Source organism: Uloborus diversus, chromosome 3 (genome assembly GCF_026930045.1).
Source record: "Uloborus diversus isolate 005 chromosome 3, Udiv.v.3.1, whole genome shotgun sequence".
NCBI classification, from domain to species: domain Eukaryota; kingdom Metazoa; phylum Arthropoda; class Arachnida; order Araneae; family Uloboridae; genus Uloborus; species Uloborus diversus.
Genome location: NC_072733.1, coordinates 104,277,527 through 104,305,101, shown reverse-complemented (window position 1 = coordinate 104,305,101; position 27,575 = coordinate 104,277,527). Strand labels below are relative to the sequence as shown.

At 34.1% G+C, this 27,575-nt stretch overlaps 1 protein-coding gene across 2 annotated transcripts in view; it reads left to right on the top strand.

The window, feature by feature from the left end:
- The window catches only part of LOC129218019 (serine protease HTRA2, mitochondrial-like), a 150,712-nt gene that overhangs the window by 44,736 nt on the left and 78,401 nt on the right, over window positions 1–27,575 (top strand). For both annotated transcript variants that reach the window (XM_054852197.1, XM_054852198.1), the window contains exons 3-4: window positions 16,797–17,021; window positions 22,232–22,340. In XM_054852197.1, coding sequence (XP_054708172.1) covers window positions 16,797–17,021; window positions 22,232–22,340 — 334 coding nt within the window. The remainder of the gene's footprint in view (window positions 1–16,796; window positions 17,022–22,231; window positions 22,341–27,575) is intronic.

The window sequence follows — 27,575 nt, the reverse complement described above, 5'->3', positions numbered from 1 at the left end:
ACGACAATTACCGTACGTATGGTAAGTGCGTAAGTTGCTAGGGTTCGTTTCGAAGCATCCGAGCGATGACGTCATGATTAACGTACGCTATTTACGTATGGGCAGAGACTAGACCTCCAGTTTACATCAAAATGACCATGTGGTGTTTACTAAACTTTGAGATTACTTGCCAAATAATTATCGAAGCGAGCTAAATGTTCGATATTCTGACATTTTTGCACTCATAGAAACATAAACGCCTGGCATGAAATGGTGTAATGGGACATTACTCAGACAATTTCAAAAGCGTAAATGATTTTCAACCATTAGAAACCCACAAGATTAAACTTTGAACTATACCTGAGGGCTGGCTTGGAAACCTGTAACACATGGATCATTTAAACTGTGCTTTGGGGCTCTTGAGTATTTTAATAAAATGTTTAAAAATATCTGCAAGAGTGCCATTTGCCAATGTTTCGAGTAAAATCTTTCATCTTAATTCATTTTTCATATTTCAAAGTACGTATATCATTTTCATTGCAAAAACAACTTTGTTCTCAAATGCTTTTGTTCATACACTTTACGCCAAGATTTGGGCATACGTTTAGCCATTTCTTCATGCTTGATGTGAAATAATTTGTTCATGTTCTAAATACAGTGGCTCCCAAAAGTGTTTGTACACCTACAACTTTCAATGAAATAGGACCCTATCCATTGGTTGGAATTATTATTTCGGTATAGGTATTTAGTTATAAGATCTATGATCAATTTTCAACAAAACTACATGAAATTTTTTTAAAAAATATTTAAACTTAAAATTTTAAAAATCAAAATCCAAAAAGTGCCGGAAATTTTATCTCACAAAAGTCTTCATACACTTTAAAAAATGTCTATATATTATTGAATAATCTAACTTTTTATTAAGTAATTATTTAGTAGAATATCATGCAGTATCAACAACACCTTTTAAATGTCTGAGAATAGATTTCATTCTTTTTTCTTCCTTTTTTTTGCGTAATTTCTGAGTAAGTGTTCAACCACACTTCGAGTGTTACTGTTCCTAAGTCTATTTTCGTTTCAAAGCCGTATGTTCGTAATCTAGCCTCCAGATATCTCTAAATATGTTACATTAAGTTCAAATCTGGAGATTGAAGGGGTATTTTCTAAACTTTAGGACAATTTTTGAGGCACTAGACGCAAACATTGAAAGCCGTGTGCTTCTTATCGTTATGTTGATAAAAAACAAAGTTGTTTCCGATAACCAAATTTTTGGCTAAGAATTTAAAATTGGTTTTTAAAATATTTAAATGAACAGCATGATTTATTATTTCATCAAAAAATTCCAAACTACCAAGTCCTGATGCTGATATGCACCCTTGGGTGCGTTCAGAGTAACGACACGAGGCACTCGTGACACTCGGGTCATGTCCCAAAGCGTCCTGAGTAGCAGCTCGAAGAGCCCGAATGTCCCAGGTGCTGTCCAGAGTAGTGGCCTGAGTCACTCGGGACAGAGCGCAAGCAGCCCAAGAAATTTAGCTGGGCAGATAGGTCACGTGTTTGGGACATTCACAGAGGATGATGTTCATTGACTGAAAATTATCCCTCTTATTTATCAACTTTTCACACATTCGAGTTCGAAAATCGAGAAGTTTGTGATACTTTATGCTGCGATCGTTAATTATTATTTTCGAATGAAGAAGATTTTGTTGCTCATATTTGTTTAAAAAGAAATGATGGAACTTTTGAGTGGAAAAACTCAGTGTATGCACTCATTTATTAGTATTTACGCAGCTCCATAAAGAGAAAATTGACAAAATTTCTGCGACATTATACTGACAACGTAGCTTTTCTAAAAAGCCGGTAAAAAAAGTAAATGCATAGTTATGCTATCACTAAGAAAGAAGCTCTTATTTAATTGAGAATCGAAGAAGGTTTTTAAAAAAAATTTTTGCTTTTCAGTTTGAAGTAGTAATTAGAATTTTTAGTACTGTTCATTTATGTTATTTTGTGTACAGTCCTTTTTTATTTTCAAGACAGCATCTTTTTTTTTTATGTGAAGTAACACAAAAGACTGCTGCATCAAACTAACCTTGTTATGGAAATATCAATTACAAAATGGGCAGCAAAAGAGTATGCTAGTATACTTTAAAATCTGCATACGCTGTTGCTGACCTTTTTTGTTCTATATGCTACTGAATGCTGTGACTGGTAGGTGAGAATAGCTCTTGTCCAATGTAATTTCAATTATGGTGTTTTAATGTGCTACTATTAAATTAACTCTTATTTGTTTGTGTACTGTAATGATTAGGATATCTTGATATTGTTTGCTGTTTTGGTTAAAAAAACTCCATTAACGAATGAAATTACTTGTTTTTAGTTGCATGTTTCTCTCTTCAAAGCCGATGGATTTCATTGGAAATTAAGAACAACAATTTTAAGTGCCACCTCAAACAGAGCAAAATAGAATTAAAACTATTTGCAAACTTAAATATCTTTAAAATTTTCTGCAAAAAACCACTGTACTTCTCCCAAGTCTTATATTGTGGGCCACAGCAAGAATATCAAGTCGAAAGTGAATAGAGTTCCGCAATGAGTCCAGCATGTTATTATTAACTGGGGGAAAACTTGAAATTCGCAACCAACATTTGTTGCTTATCATAAAAGTGTAGTAACTAATGATACATAAATTTGTTCAAATATAACAATTGTCTGTAAACTTTCAAAATTTTTCTATCAACGGCGTTCGCCTGTTCGTTTATACTGTCTGGGTCTGACTCAATTATTCAAAACTCTTTTATATCAAACCTCATTTTCCTTGAGTTTTACTTAGGTATTGATAATTCTGATTATAGGAAAATAGACGGTTAATTAAATCAAAGAGTAAGATGAAGAGTGCCACTTGATGATTAGCCATATTCTACAAATGCTCAAATGAGAAATGCATTGAGTGCTGAAACATAAACTCAGTGGCAGATAGAAGGGGAGGGTCATGGGCCTCATGATCCCCCCTAAACCGTCGAGTTTAGTAAGACCTCATTTGGAGTATGCTGTTCAGTTTTGGTCGCCTTATCTGAAGAAAGATATTTTTGTATTGGAAAGGGTTCAAATAAGGGTAACTAAATTAGTAAGGGGACTCTCAGATTTAGATTATGATACCAGACTTAATAGGCTTAATATGTATAGCCTGGAGCAAAGGAGAGTCAGAGGGGACATGATTCAGTTATTTAAATTTATCAAAATGAAAGATGTAAATGGATTAAATTTTTGCGGGGAAAGCAGGACAAGGGGTCATTGTTTTAAGCTATTTAAATCTCAGGCTAACTTGGAAATCAGGAAAAACTACTACTTTAGCAGGGTCGTGGGCACTTGGAATAGCTTACCGGAAGAGGCGGTAATGAGCAAGGGAGTGGATAGCTTTAAGAGGGCCATTGATCTTCATTGGGGACTAATTAATTGACTAGGACCAGCCTAGCTGGGCCCAGGGCCTGTTGCTGGTCGTCACATTTGTATTTGTATTTGTATATTGAGTTCAAACACTGAATAAAATGAAAACGATTTCAGATGTCTTTTCAATTCATTAAATATTTTTGAAATTTCTCTTTTCAATACTTATGATATTAATTTGCAACGTTTATGCCAATTAGGAGCCCTATTCCTGACCGATCTTGTGCTTTTTATCGATACCCATGCATTTTTAGAACTTTTTTGTGCCCAAAACCGTAGATGCATTCTCCGTAAAATGGTAATCTGTATAAACCCCTGCACAGACTACAACAATATTCTGATGACATAAAAAACTATGAGCGATTTATTAAGGAGTTTCTGAAAAATTCTAGACAACATTTGACTATTTTTTAAAAATTATGTGTGTTTTTAATATCAATATTCTAAACATAAGATGAGCTTCCTCATTTTATTTTGAAAAACTACTGTTAATTCTTAAAACGCAGTTGATTTAAAATGTGAATTTTGGTGATTTCATGATATGTTTCATATTAATTGGTTAGTTTTCCAAATCATTGTCTATGTAATGGCATAAGTGGAGATTACCATATGTGTATACTAACATGTATCTGGTTTTGTGATTTGTAAATGACAAAAGTACTATGCATTGCAAAATTAAATTGATAAAATGGTATTTGAAAACTCTAAGCTTTACTTATTGTATGCCATACATAAACACATATATATATATATATATATATATATAACTGAACTCCAATTATCCAAACTTCAAATTACCGATTTGCTTTAAGAATTTGATAAAAAAATTTCAAGTGAGTTTATTAAAGCACTTGTTGCAATTCCCAAATTAATGATTCTGAAGAGGCATGCAATATCCTTCCCTCCTGGACAGCACTTGTTAGTACGCTGCCTTTCTACTGGATTAATTGAAAGCTCTTTTTTTCCCCCATTTCAACCTTTGCACAGTACTGATTAAAATGTACCCCCTTTTTCAGAAAGGTCTAGATATCTGAAAGGGGTCCAGTCCCAATCAATTCGGATAATTGGAGATGCTCTCCAAATTTTTTTGAAAATTAAAATGAAATGTCCTATAATGTTGTGACCCCATAAGAACCTTTTGGGGTCACGACCCACAGGTTGGGAACCCCTGTTTTAAATAAAGTATATGTCCTTATTTATTACATCAAACATTTTAAACAATGCATATTTCTAATTACCAGTAAAGTTTCAAAGAAATCTTGACTATAAAATGAAAATTTAATATAGTAAAACATAAAGGATGGTATAGTTTTAACTTTAAGTAAAACTTGGTTTGATGCAATTTGGCATAGTAACGAATTTGGTTATCCTGCAGATGTGTCCTTGGTTACACTAAAAATATATTTAAGGTTGCTAGCGTTCCATCCTAGTGATAGAAATCTGGCTTTTGAAAATGTCCAAAGATGGAAGCAGGACTAAGAAAATTACTCTTGCCGAGGTAAATAAATTAGGTGGTCAGTGGATTAATTTGAGAGTTATATATGATTAAGGTTCATTTTCAGGTATAATTGCAAAATGAACTGAAAGCAAATTTGTCTATGAGAATAACTGGACAAACTATCAAATAGCTGGTATTTTTTGCTAAATAAACAATGTACAATGCTGGCATACATTCAAGTATACTTCGGTGTGCTTGTAAAGGGCAGTAACTACAAATTTTTCCTTTTTTTGCATTTTTGTCATCTATTGGTTATCTACAAGCTTGCTTCCTGTCCAGCCATGGATTGCATGGAATTTTCAAATGTCCAGATAAGACAAATCTATGCGATGAGGGGGAAAAGTAAAAATTTGATGCCCGTATTCTGCTCATTTGAATGAGACTCTGCTTCTACAAAAGCCGACATCGGTAAAAAATAATAGATTCGTCTATTTCTGGATGTTTGTCTTTCCATACAATCCGTGGTCAGACAGTACTTGGTTTCCGCTGAAAAACGCATCTAATTCCTACATTTTCCTATCAGTATTGAATTCATCACACATTTCTTCAAATGTCTCAAAAACTCATTTCTGCAGATACTGCCGTTTACTTGCACACGGCAATACCAGGCCCGTGTCCAGGATTCCATAAATGGAGGGGTTTTTGCAGGCCTGTCAATTCAAAATATTTTTTTTTGGGGGGGGGGGGTGCAAAACATTTGTTTAATGGTCACAATGAGGGGCTTAGCGGTTCAGAGGGCAGGGGGGATGGTGCAAATCCGCAGAAGATTAGATTTTAAGTTATATACTACCTATTCTATTAATATATTTTATACACAGCAGAACCTCGTTTATCCAGCCCCTGTTTATCCGGATCAAATTTGTAGAAAAAAATATATTTACGTAAATAATCATTTAAAATTATGATTTCAAGAAGGGAAGTTTAAATACACTAAATACTCGGTTTCATTTCGATCAAGCATACTATTCCTGCAATGGACATACAATAACGTATAGTACTAATTTAGCAAACAATATGATATACTTTGGATGTCAGCCCAATGCTATTATAACTGATGAAGTAATTGAGAAAAAACGGTATGATATAGTTTTGTTAGAAAGCATTGTTTTTTGGTGCAATAAAAGATAAGTCTGCATATTTAAGAATATTATTGATTATTATTAGGATTTTCGTTTTTTAGGATTGCCTTTGGTCCCATCTAGTCCGGATAAATGAGGTTGTATTGTACATACATGTAAGGATCGCTATGAACCCCACCTCCCAGAAGGAAATTTCTGGTTGCGCAAGAAAACCTCAGTATTTATGCATTTTACTGCTTGCTTAGATTCCAACCTATTATCTGTTTAATGTGCAATATATTGCAACACAAACTGAGAATTTCAAATTCTTTTATGACATATGTTTTCAGGTTTTAATATTCTAAGATAATGCTTAGCAAACTAAATAGGAAGAGTTTCGATGCAGATGTAAATTACATAAAGAAACCCAATTACTACCCAAGCGGCAGCACTCATCGCTTTTTGTGACATGCCCCAGATCAAAACCCCTTATGAGAAGCAATATTAAACGTGTATTGACAGCTTATTCAACCGTTCCTCCATCTCTGTTTTTCCAAAATATGATTTTAGTTGATTAAGAGAAGACAGTCGCAAGTTGCCAGGCAACTTCAAAGAGAATGCTTTTTTAAAAAAAGTTCTGTACACAAATTTCAACATTAAAGCTAATTGTTAAACATGCACAATTCTTCATTTATTTTCTTATTATTTTTTCCCCAATGGGAGGGGTTTAACCCCTAAAACCCTCCCCTTGGACACGACTCTGGGCAATACAATAGTTTATGTACCTGGGTTCAATTTATGGGTTGTTTTGTTTAATCCGTATTTGTATTAATTTGGATCAAAGAGGTTCTACTGTTTAAAGCCATAAATAAAGGGTGGCAAAATATTAACATCAGCGACTTAACAATGAAGTTTTGTAGAAGCTGAATACAGACTTAACAGTTAATTTTTGTAGAAGTTGGGGATGTGGAAAATGATTTTCGCTGTTTTTTAAAATGCTGCTCTCGCTCATTTTCATTCAATTAAAAGTATATCGACTTTCACAAAAAATAAATAGCAATAGATTGAATTTGTCTTGTGGCAAAGGCCCCAGCTTGTTCCCCCATGATCCGGCACTGTATATTTATATAGAAGTGGATATTTCAGGGGCCTAGTTCTCCTACTCTTTTAATTTCCTTAACTAGTGTCTCCCACTTTTTTCCAAGACTACTAAATGCTACAACAGAAATCAGAATATGAATTTAACAGAGTTTCATCAAACTTTTCAAGTTTTTGTTTTGCACAAACATTAATTAATATTTTAATTTAAAAGAGTAAAATGTGTTAGTTTTTTTTAAAAATAGGACCCTTAATTATCTCTCCAGTCAGATCAGCAGAGTAGGTTCGTCATTGTGGGGTTTGGCTAGTGCATTGTGTGTGTTGTTTGTGCCCCTACCCTCTATTAAAAATTTGTCACTCACTTCACAACTGCATGGCATGCAAGTCAAGTATCCATTTTTTATCAAAACTTCTTTTATTTTTATTTGCTGCAAAACATTGTAAAAGATAAGTGAGATGCTAGTACACATTAGTGCAGCACTGAGTACTTGGTATATACTCAGTACTCGAACCAATTTCGACTCTTAATTCTGCCAATATCATGTAGTTAAAATTTAATATTTATGAGTATGCCTGAAAGCAATGAGAGTTTTAATTGCAGAAAATTATTCAAATACAGTTACTGCTACTTGAATCATAGAATATGGCTACTTTGTGTAGGGAAGATCAACCAGTGAATAAACACCTCAGACGTTTTGTAAAAAAAATAAGGTTTTAAAATTTTTTAAGTAAATTGGCAGTAGTAACTTTCTTATACCCATCTCCAGAAGGAAAATGACAAAACAATGCTGTGTTTGTCCACTGGTTGGGGTGTTCATTTTCTGGGTCGGAACATTCTTTTTTCATTTCATCCCCCCCCCCCAAAAAAAAACCTTGATGCAAAACCATAAAAATTCTCATTTTTTTAAAAAAATAAATACATCATTTGATGTGATTTTATTGTCATGGTGGCTGATACAGTGCAATTCCGTTACATTGAACTTTAAGGGGCCCTAAATAATATTCGTTGTAACGGGAATTTCGTTGTAATGGAATTCCAGAAAAAGGACTGCAAATGTATTTTGTTGAAATGAGTATTTCATTGTAGTGGCATTTGTTGTAACGGAATTTCACTGCACTACATTTTTTACAAAATAAATACATCATTTGATATGATTTTTCTGTCATGTAGCTAATACAGTGAAATCTTGTTACATTAAACTTTAAAGGAGCCAGAATAATATTCGTTGTAATGGGAATTTTGTTTTATTGAATTCTAGCAATCTAATGGCAATTAAATGAGGACTGAAAATGTATTTTGTTGAAACGGTATTTCATTGTAGTGGGTATTCGTTGTAAAGGGATTTCACTGTACGACAATTTTTAACAATGCTGTGGATTTTTTAAAATTAAAATTTGTTTAAGTGTTCATTCACTGGTCCGTCTACCCTATATTAAAGCCAAAGCCCTCAATTGGCCAGTTTGAGTTTAAAATAAGCTTATATAAGAAGATTTTACCTTTCGTATGAAACTTTTTTTAAAATTATTTCATGAGATATCTACTGATGGGAAAATTATAAAACAAAACAATTAAGATCTGTAAAATTTATTGAAAGCATGTAGCTATATATTGTACTGTTATATATAAAGTAATGTTGAATGAACATTACATAGGTATTTGATTGAAATTGAGATGAATTTTGGAAACATAGCAATTATAGGTTTTAAAAAAAATGGAAACACTGAATGGTAGCATTTTTTAAAATTTTGCTGAATCGTTTATCATTTCATCTGCATCAATCCAATTAAAAGTCACTATTTTTTCAAATTTAGCAGTATTTTTTTCATTTGCATCACCGTCAAAATTAGAGCTACATACTACTTTATAGTTTTTTTTTAATACAAGTTTCACAAATACATAGTAACCAGCTTTTGTGGCTGGTTAATCAGTTCTTCTTCTAGGTCGTCACAATTATTTTGTTTTTCATCATAAACATTTCTTCGTCAGAGTTGCTTTTCATTATAAAATAATCACCCTTAGGAGGGGACCTACTTATCCCTTACAGGGAAAAGCTATGCAAAATCCCATTGCAGTACGTACTTTAGGCTAAACTGCACGAAAAAAAGTTCAATGAACATAAAAAAAATAATTAAAAATAACCAAGAAACATAGAAAAATGTGTTCTTGAATCCGCTAAAAAATATTTTGAGTTAAGTTCTAAGACTTAGAAAAAAGTTCCATGAAGTCCAAATATATGCAAAACCATCAATCACTGTGATGAAATGTGACATGATGATCAGTGTTACATATTTTCTAATCCACCAGTAAGTTCATTGTACCATTCTTCCCAACTCTTTTAACACTTTCGCGACCGATTCGAAAGTGACATATGAAGTCTGTATTCAGCATTTCAGGAAATTTTCTCGCAGTAGCCCTGAACTCTGGGGACCTCAGTTCTTCTCCTTGATCCATGTATAATTACAATTTCATCCTCAGTCGATAAGCTTTCTTCAGAATCGCTATTATCTTCTAGTAATTGCAGCGCTATCAACATAACATTATTTCCCTTCGTTGTCCGCCATGTTGTTTTCACCCAAATGGCCCAAGCGCTGTCCAGAGCACAACTGCTCGGGCTCTGCCCCATACGATTTTTATGACGTCATGGCTGGGACACTTGGTCGCCTGGTGCCGTTACTCTGAACGCACCCCTTGTACAAGAACCCCTTCACTGTCCTGATAAACTGATCCAACTAAGTTCTTAAGATCAAGTTCCTCATTTTTTCTTCTATTGACAATTATACAACAATTTAATAAAAAATGTTAAATTTAATTTCATCTGTAATTAAGACGTTATTCCAAAACGCTTTGGAGCTCATTTATCATTTTTTTTTTTTTTTTTGCGACAAAAAGCGTAAGCTTGCCGTTTTTCGCACGAACAAGAAATTTCCGCGGGAAGAGTTCCCATTTAATCCAGTTAATCAGAGAACTTGGTGAGCAATTTTAGATGAAAATTAAATGTAAGTTTTTTCATTAAATTCTGCAGAAACTGTTACAGCACTCAAATGTGTATTTTTCATAAATTTTTTTAACTGTATATCTCCGATCATGCATTGTCAACTTTGCCGGTTGACCTTTTCTTGCCTTGTTTTCGGTCCGATTCTTTTCTTTAAAGCATTTTATCAAGAACTTTACTATAGAGAACCACTGTCTAGTTACTAATATTTTAAGCAATTTACTCTTTGATCTATTATTCCAAAAGGAAAAGTTGTGGATGGTAATTTATACTCTAACTTTAGAACTACAGATAGGAATAAGAACATGAATATTTAGATTGTATTGAATCTTTGTTTTTGAAGATTTTGTTCCACCAAAGCTTTTTGCTTTTGTTCTAATTTTGAATGGATGATTCCCTGTTTTTAAATATTGTTTTAGATGAACAAAAATGATTGTTTTTTAATATCACTTTTTTGTGGCTTAATATATCTTACTTTAAGGGTCATTTTTACGGTATTTTTGACATTTATGTAGAGTCCGTAACGTGACCTTTTTATGCCATAACTTTTTAATTTACTGTTTGATTTGCTAATTATTTCAATTTGAGTTGATGGGTTGGTAGGAAAAAATCAAACTAAAATAATATGCTAATCAAACAGTAATTTAAAAAGTTATGGCAAAAAAGGTCACATTACGGACTCGACATAAAAGTCAAAAATTCCGTGAAATGACCCTTAAGGAAAATGCGATTGGTAAATAGTGAATCATGTGATTAATTGCTTTTTGTGGTGGGAATGAATTATTTTAATTGCATGAAGCAGCTTTTCTACCTGTGGTGGATCTCAAAAGTTAAGTTTTTTTTTTCATTCGTAATAAAAAACTATTTTAGGGCTCGATTTGCAAATTTCGACTGCCAAGTGGTGCATGAAGATTTCATCGGACTGTGACTTTACATCATAGTATTTCACCCCATTGGGTACCTTTTTTCACCCTGACCAATTTGAAAAGTCATTAAAAATCAATGTTTTCGTAAAGAAGAAAAAATGCATTTTTAGGCTCAAATTGCTATTTTTGACCACCTTGCGGTGCATACAGATATCTGACCAACATGAAATTTCACTTGTAATTGTTTAGTTCTTGTTTACAACTTTTCTCACCCTGATCAATAAGAAATTTCGAAAACAATTCTTTTCGATCCAACCAAATGTACATATATATATACAGTGAAACCTCCGAATAGCGGACAGTCAAGGGACTAGAAGTTTTGTCCGTTATTGGGAGGTGTCCGCTATTAGGAGGAACTACTTAATTTACCTTTTTCAAAATGGGCTGTTGTTCCCTTTGTAGAACACAATCGAAACAATTGCGAAAGGTTTACTACATTTTACGTCAAGTGTAATTAATCTGTTTTTTTCTTAATAAAGGTATACTGACAGCACACACTTATCTTAAAAAGCATTTAATCAATTACAGTAATCAGTTAAAACAGTTTGACATCGCTTTTTTGCATTACAAGCTCATTTACCTTAGCAAGTCCTTCAGTGTCCCTTTGCTCAGGAAAAAGTATTTCAATTCTTTACTGTATTTCAATGCTTCCGAAAAGTCTCTAATTGTGCTCAATTTTCCAATTTCGTCTTTATCTTTTAAAATTTCGCTGATTTGAGTTTTCCTAACTTGAAAACGATTGGCAAGCCAACTTATTTTTTTCTTTTTCGGCAACATACAAAACATTAATTTTTTCTTTCAATCTCAGTCTCTTTCTTTTAGTTGCCATTTTAAAACTCAAATAATATTGTCACACAAAAAAATCAACTAAATCAACACGCCTTTAGGAAAGTTTGCAACTGCAAAGCTACGATTGCTGCATGAAAAGCAGGTTAGCTTGCCTCTCAATTCATCTCAGGGTATGAATATCCCATTACCAACGGCGGCGATTCGGCGGAACAACCCCCTCCCCCCCCCAACACACTTTTTATGGTTAATTTATTTATTTTATCTCGAGTATCACTATTGCATGATTGACAGTTGGCAATATGACGACATTGAATATGGGCAAATCTTTTTCATGTCTAAAAATTAAACCCAACGAAACCAAGGTGCCATAAAGCCGACTACTACTGGCGTCGCGCCGGTCTGCTCAATTGCATCTCCCGAGAGATCTAGTAAGAAAAAGCTCCCAGTTTCCTTTTTTTATCTTAACTTTTGAATAGTTATTGTGTATAAAATTCATTAAAATCTTAAGAAAAACGTACGTTAATAATTGTTAGACTGACATCAGTTTTCATTTATCTGCTTCAATACTCTCAAAACTAGCCGGAACAAAATTATGACTTTCTTTTTCTTTTTCATTTTTTGCTGCCCGCAAAAAGTACTATGTCTTTTAGTTCTTTTATTTTCTGCCCCCAACCCAATCGCTGCCTCTGCCCATTACCACCCTTTTAATTCCAAGAAACAGAGGAAATGACGGGGGGAGGGTGGAATATCAGTTGTGGAGGATGAAAAGCTTTGAAAGGCAAGCAGTTACTAAGATATTCTGTGAAAAGAAAAAAAAAAAACGGAAGTGCTACGGTCGCAAGGGAAATTTTTTGTGAAATAACTGTCCGTTATTCGGAGTGTCCGTTATTCAGAGTGAATTACATGGAATGGCCTATATTGAGGGACTGGGACTTGCAAAAATGTCCGTTAATTAGAGGTGTCCGTTATTCGGGAGTGTCCGTTAAGGGAGGTTTCACTGTATATACAGTCGATTCCGGATAATAGGACCACATCGGGAATGGGCCATTTTGGTCCTAATAACCGGCTGGTCCCATTAAGCGAAGTTACCTCAGTAGTGAAACCAAACATGCTACACATTATATTTTAAAATTGTAATATGCATACTGTTTTAAAACAGCATTCAAACAAGTAATAACGCTGTGTATAAAATTTATTCATTGAAAAAAAATTAAAACAAGTTAACCTAACATTCATCAGTAGATGAACAATACATAATACACATGAATTATACATTTTTCAAAACTCTGCCAAACGTGTCAATCAGCCGTGTAAAATTTTATCCAATGTAATTTGTCGCATTCTTTTGACGGACTGCACTTGAACAAAATCAGCACAAATGCCTAATGCATCCGTGGGACTGCCTTCATTTTCATCTTGCATGAAATAGTGATGCAAAGTTTCAACACATCTCCTTGCATCTTGGGTTGTTACTTTCTCCAGCATGTTAGACACATCATCGTCGCTTTCCTGGTTTTCGGTTTCTGTTATGTGTTTTGGTGCTATTCGATCAACAATTACTGCTTCGTAATCTTCATTTTCATCGGAGCATTGAACAGGGTTTGTACGGGTCATGGAAATCCTGGAAAGTCATGGAAAAAAAATAACAGAATTTCAGACCTGAAAAAGTCATGGAAAATTGAAATGTTCATTGAAAGTCATGGAAATTTATTTCAAGTCATGGAAAAATGTCCTGGACAAAGAGAAAGGAAGAGTAACTAAAGGAGCATTAGAAATCTTGAGCGATTAAACAGTATAGCACATAAAAGCTATTAAAAGTGGAAAATTGAACGATCCAAAAATCGAATCTGAATTTTGAAATCTCATTGCATCCACTGCTGTTGCAGCCGCTTGCCATTTTTTGCGATGTGATTTTACTGTCTGGACATCACTTATTTTGAATTTTCTTATATTTTCAACACTTTTTGTTTCATATTCTGTTGTAGCAAAATTTCACGTTCTTAGTTTTGCCACGCCCACTCAAAAAACAGCCAATTCAATTGCGTGCGAGTTAGATTCCAGCACTTGTAAAAACTTTATTATTAAACTAGCATTCCTGTACCCGGCATTGCTCGGGTAATGGAATTAGCAGGGGTTAAGAGTGCTTGGTGCACCTAGTTTCGAAAATGCCCTATAATAATTACTTATTACCTATAATTTTTTCTAACTTTGGGAGGATCCCTTGGCCCCTGGACTCCTTATATATATGCCCTTATCCTTTACTGATCTTTAACTGTTATTAACGATCCTTTTAAAGTATTGATTATCTTTGCAAACACAGGCCATCCACATTTTATTGTTATACCTATGTTTAAGCAAGAACTTCTTAGTATACAACATTTTTTTTTCTGGTGCTAAAATTATTAAGCTGCTTGATGAACTGACTTTGGAGCAAGCTAAATAAAATTGGCCGTGTTGAAAAAAATTCTCCTAAATCGATCCCTGCTACTTTGAATGTCTGTCCTTGTGACTTATAAACGGTTATTGCAAAGCAAACTTTCACAGGAAACTGCACTCTCCCAAATTTAAGAGGATAGTCCGCCTGTGATGATGTTCTTAAAAGCTTCGTTTCTAGTTTTGAAAAAATGAAAGCAAAAGACAGAAAACATTATTATTCAGTAAGTTACCGCCCATTAGCCAGGGCTTTATTTTTATTTGACTTGAGAAAAGCCTCGAAGAATCCCGTGAAAAACGAAAACAATATCAAATTTAAAATTCGCTATCGACCAAAAGTTGAGATGAAGTACTGAATAATGATTTGAATGGAGGAAAGTCTCTGAAAATAAGGGATTTAAATTTCAATGACAGGTTTTAATTTCACAGAAATTAAGGGGTTTTAATTAATTTCTCCTAACCTAATTGATATTTCGAAAAATCCTTTCTTAGTGGATACTTTCGTAATCATGTGGACATGCCTGCCAAATTTCAAGTCTGAGGCTTCAGCGGTATTGGCTGTGCGTTGATATATGTATATATGTTATCTCAATACATTGATTTTTATATATTAAGATTTATCAGAGATTGTCTTAATTTGTTGAATGTTTTAGAAAATAAAGATCTTAAGTCAGGCGATAGAATACAGAAAAAGAGGAATTCTAATGCTCTAAAACAGTAGTGCCCAACATACGGCACGCAAAACTAATCCATGCGACCCACTGCTACGTTCAATGTTGGGAAATAAACGTGTTCTGGAATTTCTGTACCTATTAATTAATATGCATTTGAAAATGTGCAAACTTGTAAACAAAACAAATATACTTTTGAATCAGAAGATTGATTCATTACTGAATGGTATTTTCAAAAAAGATCTGATTTGGAAACATAAAGAACTAAACTATGTGGCTTTACTTTAAGGAACCAAAATACTGTCAAGTTACGTGGATGATTTAAGGCACTGTTAACACTAAAAGGTAACTTTTGAAGCAAATTTATTGAAACTTAGTGATGATTCGTTCAACCTTTGCCCCATTCAATATCATTCTGCCTGTTTTTGAAAAAATATCAGACATTTAAGCATCATCATATTTGCTTCACTGCATTTTTACTTTACTTAAATTTATATGATGAAGACAAATAAGAATAGTTTAGTTTTTTAAATGTGCACTTATATTTTTTTCATAATGAGTAAGTGCTTTCAATGAGGCTGTGGCATTCATATAGACGTTTTGCTAATGCTCATTTACAAATATTACCAAGTTTGAGATTAAATAGTGCTATTCTCTTCGTGTAACGAGGTCATGAAAATTTTCATTGAAGTCATGAAAAAGTCTTGGAGAAGTCATGGAATTTTTTCATCCAAATAGAGTATGAACCCTGATTGAAGTTCGCTGTCAATGTTTAAAAACACTTCGCAATTTTCGACATGTTGAAGTCCCAAATTTTCTGCAATGTTTTCACATTCAATGTCAACGCTCATCCCAAAACTCTTAAATTCACAGTGAGAAAAACAGTTTTCAATGGTCTCAGGCTTCACTTTTTTCCAGCTATCAGTCACAAATGTGATAGCTTGTAGAATGTGACAAATCTATTTGATAAATCGCTGAACTTTATTGAAATTTACAAGAACTATTAATTTTAATGAAATATTTACTAAGTTCCCTGACCAAATTCGCTCTAAACGCACAATTTCTAGTCTTTTCTCTCATTTCTTCTCATGTTTTTTGGTCCCATTAAGCGGATTTTCGGTCTCAATAAGCGAATTATTTTAGGCTTATGTAATGGGAAATGATTTGGTTCTTTAGTATTTGGTCCAAATAAGCGGCTGGTCCTATTAACCGGTGGTCCCATTAAGCGGATTCCACTGTATATATATACAGATTAGGCTTAGTGAATGACAGAAAATGAAATTTACTCAAAGTTTGACAGGCCATAAAATTCAAACCCTATGGCAGAGGAAAGAAAAAATAAACATGATTACATACCAGTACAAATGTATTAAGTGCACCAAATGTTATCAATCTCCTAGAATATGGATTGCAAATCCTCTTTTTTTATGGGTAATTTGAAATGGATTGACTCATAACAGATTTCGTTATCTTTGTCACTTATTGAGTAAAAAAGGCATCATGCTTGTTAGGAAAGATTATTGAAAAGTGAATAGTACCAATAAATGACCGAGAAAAATGGAAAATATCTCTTGTTTGCTGTTTTTTGTCTTGCTTCTCTTTATATGTTTTTTTTTCTTCTCCTGTTTCTATGCTTTTTCATAAAACTGGTGATGAATGTTGTCAATATCCTCATTTCTTGTGAGCTTCTTATAAGCGTTATTCCATTTTTACTATGTTAAAAGAGTTGGATTTCCCCCCTCCCATTTTTAACCCTTCTTTCTGTCAGTTATTTGAAAGAATGAATAAAACAACTGATTATTTTTTAAGTGTAGTAATTAATTTCAACAATGAAATTAACTTCTATTGTAGTAATTAGTAGCTCTCAGTTTTATTCGGTTGCTAATTTTTTTTTTCCGCTTTTACAGAAAAATTTACCTGAACTTCCTCTTGGACAGTCTGCAAAACTGCGTGCTGGGGAATTCGTAATTGCCTTGGGTAATCCTTTAACACTGAGTCATACTATAACTGCTGGCGTTGTGAGCGCAGCAAATAGACAAGGTAAAGAAATAGGGTTGCATAAAAAATCAGACTATATTCAAACAGATGCTGCTATAAATGTAGGAAACTCTGGCGGTCCTTTAGTTAATTTGGTAAGTAAAATGTAAAATTGTAGTCCTCTATTTTGTTTTCAAAATCCAAACTTGTGTTACTGGCATTGTGCAATACATTTACAGAATTATGTTTTTATAGATTTTTGAATGTGTTGTAATTTTCATAGTGATTTAACATGGTTTTGCTTCTAACTTCTGTTATCATATATGTTCTTTCTTAAAGGTATTTTTTGTGAGAATGCCATAACTTCCTCAATACTTTATCAAAATATTTAAGTATGACATCCAGAGAAGGGAGCAATTTTTTTTAAAAAAGAAGAAAATGTTTCTCTGAATGGATAAAAAGGAAACAATGCATAAACCAGTCATATTGCTAGTGAGGCAGAAAAACCAAAGGATATGAATTAATCTGTTTAAACACATGAACTAGGAAAAACATTAACTGAAAAAAAAACATGTTGGTTGTTTTTTGTTTAAAAAAACTGATTTAGTTTTGTTTAAATTATGCATTGGGCTGGACGATATCTGGATTTGCATATCGCGATATATCAGAAAGTAAACATCATGATATATCGATATATCGGTGTAATCAGCTGTATACATATAGAGGGGGACTTATGGCATCCCTTCCCCACACTTTTATGAAATACATATCAAAATCAGGCTCTCATTTTTTACAGGATTATACTAATAATTACTTTTTTCAATTCGAAGCCAGAGTTTTGAAGAATTTCCCAACCTTTATAGGTACAGTACAAGAGCGTTACAACACACACCTTGGGATCATTTGCATCAAAGATTTTGGCATTATATAGACAATTTCTGAAATTTATAAAATACTATTCAGATGCCAATCACATCAGAATTCAGAGGTGCCAATCGCCCCTCCCCCCCGTTTTCACAACTCTCTCCCTTTTTTATTTTTTAGATCTCCTTTTTATTTTTTTAAATATTTTTATATACATTATTGATTTATTATTATTTTATTAGAAAAGTTCTGTGTGCTACGCCAATGACACACACCCACAAACTAAATAAATAAATAAAATATAAACAGAACAAAATAAATAATTTAAATTAAAAATAAATCAAAAAATTAAATAAATAAAAAAATTATCCCCCCCCCCCGAGTCCAATTTTTTTTTTTGATGTCGCAAGTTGTGCTATACCCCCCCTCCTCCCCTCCCTGTGAGTATCCCTGTCAGAATAAGTTTTAACTATATATAACTTATAGTGACATAAATTGCATCAAATGGTCTAAGCATAAACTAAGAAGAAAGTTAAAAAAAGAACAACAGGAACAATAAACAACGATAATTATTTTAAAATATGTAACAATAACAACAAAGTAAGAAGAACAGAGAAAAGAAAACTAATAAAGCGCCAGAAAACCAAATGAACGGTTCCAAATCGGTGAAGCTCGCGAAGGTGAAAAAACCGGTTTCATCAGCTTTGTCAAGTTCGAAATTCGAATCTTCGAATATCCTCCGAAATTCGAAACGACGAAGCTTGCTACCAAATACCGGTATCGTTAGGCGTGTCCCCTCCCACCCTCCATCCACCCTCGAAGCAGCGCAAGCGTGGTCCATGCCAGATGCACCGATGACGTAACACTCCTCCGTTCGCGCCGCAACGGGAAGCAATCGTGCGGTGAAGAGAGGGGGGGGGGGGGAGCGTAGTCTTCGAATCAGCCAGGTCTCGGAGGGGAATCGCCGGTCTTCAGGCAAGTCGAACGTCCGTCGGAGAGATCGCAATTCAACCGGTTTCGTGCAGCCGATTCCAGCGTCGGTGAATTTGAAATTCAAAGACACCGGTTTGTTTACGATGTACCGCCGGCCGTGATATATCATGGGTTCGGTTTTCAAAAAACCGGTTTTCTTGATATGGTTATGAAACCGGTGTTCAGCAGTATATCGATATATCGTCCAGCACTATTATGCATTGCTTCAATGCATAGCATCACAAAATGAAGACCAATTAACTTAGTAGGTTAGAGCGTCATGCTCAGAGACGTACCTATGGAGCACCGTCTCTTTTTTGTCAAAAGGTTGGTCCGAAAAATAATTGCTGAGGCAGTGAAAAAAAAATCGCAAAACTATTTTTTTCTAAAAAGAAAAAAGTAATCTTTTCCTCTTAACCATATGTTTAAAAATTCCCTTTGACTTCCCCCCCCAACCCCCCCCAATAGTATTATTAAAAATCATCTGAAATATTTGACAGTGCAAATGATATTTTCTGGATTTGCTGATTTTTTTAGTCCTTACAAGTCTTTGATTTTAATTTACAGAAATGTAAATGAACCCTGGTTTGTTATACCAAAATTTCGAGAAGTATGTGAAATTGATATTGCAAAAATAAACTTCTTTCAAAAATCATGATTGTGAAAACTTTTTATATGTAAGTGAAAATTGTTCATTTTCAGTCATTTCTGTGAAACATGAACATTACATTCTTGTTTAAAAAGTTTACTTTCCCTAAAGAATGTTGAAAAACCTTCCCAAATTCAATTCTTAAATACTGTAAGCTGCCAAAATAATAATAATAAATAAATTCATAGAAGAAAATTAAAAAGAGTGATCTGACTTTAAGCTTTTTTTTTTTTTTTTGCTTTAAGTAAATATTAATGTCTATCATAAAAGTAAAAAAAAAAAAAAAAAAGTATGTAATAATGTTTTATTTGACATGCAACTTAAATTTTATGCTAATTTAATTGAAGCATGAGATTAGTCATCAATATTTGTTGTTCTGCTTAACATTTGCATTTTTCATGTTTTAAGGTCCAAGTAATGAGTGGACAAATCTTTTTTTTTAATGAAAATTTAAATATAAATATTCAGCCACCTTGCTATTATTTCATTTTTAATGAATTCTTTACTTCCTCTTATTTTCATGTAGATATTTGTTGTTTTTTTTTGTGATGAAACTCTCAGGATGTTTTTATACAAATGTAATAAGTGTTTGCACTTTTGTAATGCTGTGCATTTATGCAGGGAATCCCCCCTCCCCCAGAATTAAGTGGCAATCTTGTATTAGGTAACTTAATAATCTCTTAATTTTAATACTGTTCAAAGTTTTATTTCTAACTTCTCAGTTAGAGAAATTTAAAGATACATGATAATATTCATGTTTAGGGCTTATACTGCTCCCTTTTATTTTATAACTCAGTCGTAGATTGTCAGAACAAGATGCAAAAAATGTATTACTACGAAATGTGTTTCATGATTACTCGGAACATTTTTGTTAAAACATTACTAACACAATTTATTTCTTAATAGACATAAATGTTTCCTTCTTAAATGGGTCTTTAATGGGGGAAACTAATTTATAATATTTCATATGAAATTAAAACGCTTTGAAATTTTTCTATTTTTTCCTTAAATCATGGTATTTTTTTACAATTACATTTGAGTAAAAATAAATACATGTTTTAAAATTATAAAGATCTATGAAATCAAGTAGCAAAGCAGTAGTTTGGTACAATGTTTACACAGTAGAGGAGTACTCTTAGAGATTGAGATTTAAATTATTCTTGGGAAAACAAAAAAAAAAAAAAAACTGAGTTTTTCATCAAAAACCCAGGTGGGCTGGACTTTTTCAAAAAAAAATGAGTTTTTTCAAATCCTAGTATGTACTTAGGAACTTAATGTGTCCTTAAGTACACTGGTGTGCAAAAATTAAGGATGAGACGGTTTTTTCAATATAACTTTGTACAAAAGCTTTCCAAATCAACACATTTAATACCGTAAGATCCCTAATACGTAAGGACATGTGTAATGTAAGCAACACTTACTAAAAGAGAAATCAGAGGGATAAAAAGAAGCTTTATTGAAAAAGTAGCATAGAGCGCAATGCAGCTGAAGGCCGAAACATCCCTGTGATGGGTGTCCAGCAAGAAACATCCGGTCTTTAGTAGGGGATATGATCTCCCCCGACTGCTAGGCAGGTTTCACAGCGTCTGCCCATGCTGAGAATGAGGGTTTTAATGAGTTGTTGAGGCATTGCTGCCCATTCGTCTTGCGTAGGCAATCGAAGCTCCCGAATCGTTACTGGTGGTAAGGTACGAGCTGCCAAGCGTCTGCCTAGAAAATCCCATACATGCTCGATGGAATTGAGATCCGGAGATCGTGCCGGCCAATCCATACATTTAATATCCTCACTCTCTAAGAGCTGTTCGGCAGCTACTGTGCGATGACATGGTGCATTGCCGTCAATGAAAAGGAACTGCGGACCCATAGCGCCTCTAAAAAGACGCACATATGGAAGAAGAATCTCGTTACAATAACGGGTCCTGTTGACTGAACCTGCGTCGAAGATGTGAAGGTCTGTACAACTACCAAACATGATGCCTCCCCAAACGAGAACACCGCGACCTCCATACCTGTCCCTTTCAATGATGTTCGAGGGATGATTGCGGCTTCCCCGCTCTCTCCAGATGAGTATGCGATGAGAATCGCTAACTGAGACTGAATCTGCTCTCATCTGTAAAGAGTACTCGTCCCCATTCATTGTCTCTCCAATTCCGGTGTTCCCGGCACCACAGAGAATGCCTTCTCCGATGGGCAGGCGTTAGAGGTACACACTGTATAGGGCGTCGTACAAACAGACCACCACCGTGCAGTCTTCTGGCCACGGTAAAACGCAATATCGGTCGTCCAGTCGCCTGTGTCGTGTGTCTAGCGATTTCTCCCGCTGTCTGCCGCCTGTTTCTTCTGGTCTGTAAGACAATATATCGGTCATCTCCGGGTGTGGTTCTTCGTGGACGACCACTACTGAATCCCCGGATAGCTGTTCCTGTAGTTTGAAATTGTCTCCAAAGTCGTGAAACGATGCTGTGAGCAATTCCGAACTCTGCAGCCACACTTGTCATACTGCGGCCTCCCTCCAACTTCCCAATGATTCGACCTCGGGTAAAAGCATCCAGATGTCGTCTAACAGATTGATTATTCGCCATTTCTCGCTGAGGCAGCAATTCGGTGTGATTTTAACTGCTATATGGTGTGCAATCTCTTTGTCAGAAATACTGATCTTACACAGACAACATGCTTTATACTACTCAGACATTCCCCCATTACGTCTGCCTGCATATCTGCTCATATGCTACCTTACATCACCTTACTTAATCTCCTGATTGGTTTTTCTGTGCGCTCTGCCTCTTCGTTCAGCTGATATGCTAATTTTTCAACTTCATCCTAAATTTTTGCACACCAGTGTAGATTGAATCAAATTTGAGATCGAAATTATCTTTTCAGGATGGGGAAGCTATAGGTATCAATACTATGAAAGTTACAGAAGGCATATCATTTGCTATTCCTTCAGATCAAGCCATAGATTTTTTAAAAAGAACAGAAGCAAAACAAGGTAATAATATTTGTATCCTACTTTCCATTTTGTGTATATATGGGTAGACATTTTTTTATTTTAACATGCATTAATTCAATTTTAACCCTAAACACTAAAAGGTTAGTTGTACTGCTTGCTAAGTGCAAAAGTCGTATCTGCAGCTGAGTTCAAAGGAGAAATTGGCCTTTGTTTTGCTCCTCCATGTATTTGATTCAGATGCAAGTTTTTCAGAATTTTTTAAAAATTATTTCCCATAGGCAAATGACCATAGAATGTTGTAATTAGGTGAAATATGTGACAAAAAACCACCTGGTGACCTTAACTCAAATTTGACAAAAAGTGTGCTTAGCACAGCAGTGTGGACAAAAGTATTGGTACATGAGACTTGTTGCTCCATTATCTGCATATTTAAGTGAAATGGAAAAATAGGAAATTTTAAGAACATTGCTTCAACTATGAATATTTATAAAAATATTTAAAACATGCACATAGAAATGAATAAAAACACAAATAGAAGCACGACATAACTTTCTTTCATACATATTGAATAATGTAATTTTTTAATAATCAAAAGATTATTTATGTATGTACTTTTGTATATACATTCAAAACTATTTCTTTGCGCTAGATTTGGCATCATATATTTTGGCATTGAATTTGTTTTCAACTTGATGATATGGCCTCTAATTTACAACTTCAGTTTGCTTCCCATTCCATTATCTCCATTTTATGTTGAAACATTGATTTCTCCATGACAAAAGAAATAAAACTTTAAAAATGATTTCTGTTGAAATGTGAAAATTTTTGCAATTAAATGCCTCCTACAGTGCAGACAATAAAGCAATAAAATGTTAATGGTAAGCTCTGCCAACATTTACCAAATGGCACAAAATATTTGCAATGCAGATAGATTGAATGATGTTGTGGAGAAAATATGTTTAAATAAAAAACAACTTAATATTGGCATTGATTTGCAACTTCCAGTGGTAGGAGTTCTAAAAACCCTAAAATTTTGAATTTTGTCCTAAAACTTCGAGTTTTGTCCTAAAATTCCTAAAATTTTCATTATTTATTCCCAATTTACGCAGAAAAAATAAAATTCAACCTAAAAATGAAACATTTCATGATGATGTGCCTATATTTTAGAATAAAATAAACTTTGTAGGCCCTAAGAAATTTTCTATTAAAAAAAAGAAAAACCTATGCTGCTGCTGCATTTTTTCTGGAGAAGAGGAGGGGGGATGCAGTTAACCAAAACAAATGCTCAGTATAAAAGCTGTTTGTTTTATGTATTCTTCGTAGCTCTTGTAATTATTCCTCTTCTTACATATAAATAAAATAATAAAGAAAATAGTAACAGCTGTGCAACAAATTTTGCACAGCACGAGTTAGAAAAAAGGAATATCATCCGGTGTTTTTGATTTCCTAATTTAAGTATAAATCTGAGAAGCACATGCTTTAGGGCCCCTAGCTGGGGGGGGGGGGGCAAAAATTACAAAATATAGTTTTTTTCATAATGAATGTTTTCATTTGTTTTGCACTATAAAATTTCTTTAAATATATTTTTTTCTAGTGTAAGTTTAGAAATTAAATTGTTATTGCTATCAGTTTTTTTTTTTTGCTGGTACGCCATTTTTCTTGAGGGATGGGAATCTCTGCAATTACAAAAAGATGTTCGATTGAGCACATCTTTACCGTTCTTCGGTTCTACAACTCAAGGGAGCCTTCACAGGTTTGTTGTGCTTACTGCTTAAAGTCCTAAAATTTCTAAATCGGCTCTGCCTTTGAAATAAAATGAAAAATATATGAACCGGGGAGGGGGGAGCATTCCTGCCTTCTCTCAAATTGCAGTTACCTGGCAGAGAGAGAGGAGGGGGGTAGGGGAGGAGGGGAAAGGTATCATAGATAAAATTGAAATAACATAAATACTATGTGTTGAGTTAGAACCCAAATATAAACATTTGGTTCAAAAACTTTATTTGGAGCAAAATTTAAATGCTTTGTCCCCAGGTGGAAAGTAATATTTATTTTTTAGTGCTTATCTTGTGTGTGGTTTGAGTATTAGTTTGTCTGTACAGTGCGAAGAGTCAGTTTGCTTTGTGTTTCTATTCAGTGAAGTTGTATTATTTCTTGCACAAATAATTATTAAATTTTGTCACTAACTTTTAGCTTTAAAAATGTAAATTGTAATTTGTTTATTTAAAAGGCCACAGAAAACGAAATTCTCTTCCTTTTTGTTGGAAAAAGCAGACAAAAATAAATGCAAGATCAGCACATGGTGCTGTGCAGAAAAGGATGAATTTAAAGCATTTTGTTTTGTTTGAACATTATCTTTCCAATATTAATAATCAAAGATTTTTAGAGGTATTGTTTCATGCTGATGCTGCGAGACATAAGAGGTTGACAAGTAGCTTGAAAAATCAAACTGTATTTTTAATTCCTTTTTTTTTCTGTCATCTACTGAAAACGAACTTATTTTGATGAAGCAATCCAAAGCTTTTGTTCTGAATTCATTCCAAGATAAAATTTCCAAAACAGAGGTTTTCTTAGTTTTAGTTATCGTAAAAAAATAATTCATTTGTATCTTTACATGATTTATCTGTTATTTATAGGAATATTTTTGATGATTCAGAGATAGCAAAAAGTATCAAATTATCTGATAAAAGTTATGTACATATTAAATTTTGGACTTACACCTTACTTTAAATCCCTCCTTATTAAGGATATTTTTTCATCATTCTTTGTAGTTCACTTTGATGAAACAACAACAAGGCAAGTAAAGAAGAAACTGGACAAACATTTATCCTACTCAGGGGCATGCACAGGGAGGCGGGGGGAGGGGGACACCTGTTGGCCTGAGCCTGAAGGGGCCTAATATTTTAAAAAGTTGGCGTGAAATATAGGGGTAAACAATATGGAGGGGGCCCGGAAAAGTTATTTGTGACGGACCTCAAAATGTCTGTGCACTCCCGTGATCCTACTCATATGTGGTATATATACTTCTACTTTATAATATGTCACTGTGTTGAAGAATTAAGGATTAATTGCATTTTATTGTAGGTTTCTGTGGGCAGGATTAAACACAGTTGCTAAGCACAAACATTTATTGATAATTACACATCACAATTACACATAGATGAAAACTGCAGACTACTCTGATCTACATACTACAGCCATCACTACATATACATGAAGAAGACATCTCCGCGCTTGATGAAGCGCAAAGGTTTCTGGGAGGAGATATGACGCAATATTGACCTGCGCATTTAGAATAGAAATAAGGATTGAATCCTAACAATCCCCCCTCTCAATGCTTATTTTACATAATTATAACATTTCAACAGCCCTTTTTTTTTTTTTTGAATACTTACCTGGATGAGCCAGCATTTCTAAAGCTAGATAAAAAGAAATGATTGGTAATGAAATTAACTTGTTAAATTAATTAATTTGCAGAAATTATTATGTTTAACATTACTAAGGGCTTTAGTTAACATATCTGCAGGCATTTCTTAAGATTTTATATAATTAATTTCTATTTGGTTGTTCTCGTACACTTCTCTAACATAATGGTGACGGATGTCTATATGTTTTGTACGAGAGTGATAAACAGGATTACGCACCAGTTTCTGGGCAGATTGATTATCACAATTAATTACTGTTGGCGACTTAATTGTGTGTGGAGACAGTTCATTGAAAAAGTTTCTTAAATATATAGCCTCTTTAGCTGCTTCCAACAAGGCCATATATTCTGCCTCGGTAGTAGACAATGCAACGGTCCTCTGTTTTCTTGAGTCCCATGATATGGCACCACCTGCATATTTGAAGATAAATCCTGTGTAAGATTTCATGTCGGTCACATTTGATGCCCAGTCAGCATCCACAAAAGCTGTTAATGCTTCTCTATCACGCTTGAACATTATGCCCCGATCTTGTGAACCTTTCAAGTATCTTAAAATTCTTTTTGCAGCTATCCAATGAGCTTTTCCGGGGTTATTGTTAAATTGACTTAGATAGTTGACAGCAAATGTTATGTCCGGTCTTGTTCCTACGGAGAGATACATTAAAGATCCTATTAATGATCGATATGGTACATTTTCCATTTCAAATAGTTCTTTATCATTTTCGGGACACATTTCATTTGTTAGTTTAACACTATTGTCCATAGGTGTTGATACTGGTTTGCAATCTTGCATGTTAAATTTTTGTAAAACATCTTGAATGTATTTCTTCTGAGACAAGATGATACTATCATTGTTTTGAATGAATTCAATTCCCAAACAATAATGCAAGGTTCCCAAGTCTTTCATTTTGAATGACTTTGACAAATTGTCCCTAATGACTTCATATTCCTCCTTCCTTTTTGTGAGAACGATTAAGTCATCGACATAAACAATAATTATTGCTTCAAAAGGCGATTTTGACTTATATACACATTTGTCAGAATTAAGAGGTTTGAACCCCATTTGTTTTAACTTTTCGTCCAATTTTGTGTACCACTGCCTTCCCGATTGCTTTAGACCGTAAAGAGATCGTTTCAATAAAGACTTTGTCATCATTGAGATTGTCTTCAAAGCCTTCTGGTATTTCCATATATATTTCTTCTTTTAGGTCTCCATTAACATAAGCCATAATGAAATCTAATTGATATGCTTTAAATCCGTTTTGAATACCATATGCAATTACAGTTCTGATGGAACTTAATCTGGCAACTGGCGAAAAATTTTGTTCGTAATCATTCAAATACCACTGCGAGCACCCTTTCGCTGTTAAACGTGCTTTCAGTTTTTCGATGCTTCCGTCGTGATTATATTTTGTTTTCAATACCCATTTACAACCAATTACCTTTTTATTTTTCGGTCTTGAAACAATTTCCCACGCATTTTCTTTTACTAGCGCATTATATTCTTTTTCCATCGCCGCTCTCCACTCATTTCTATTAACACCATTCATTGCTTTGGCAACGCTTGGATTATATTCTACATTTTCATTAGCATAAGAAGTGGCTTCATCTTGAACTTTCATTTTATATTCCTTTCTGGGTCTACCACGGCTGCCTGTTTTTATTTTTCTTGGTCTCCCAGGCGCTCGTACTAAGGTTGGAACGGTATCCGATTCAGAATCTGAGTTATTGCTGTTATCGCTTCTCCCCTCATCACATGACGTATCGTCTGCTTCTGCTTGAATGTTTTGATTCGGATCGCGTGGGTGTGATGTATCTGTTTCTTTGGATTCAGTAGAGCTTAATTCCTCATT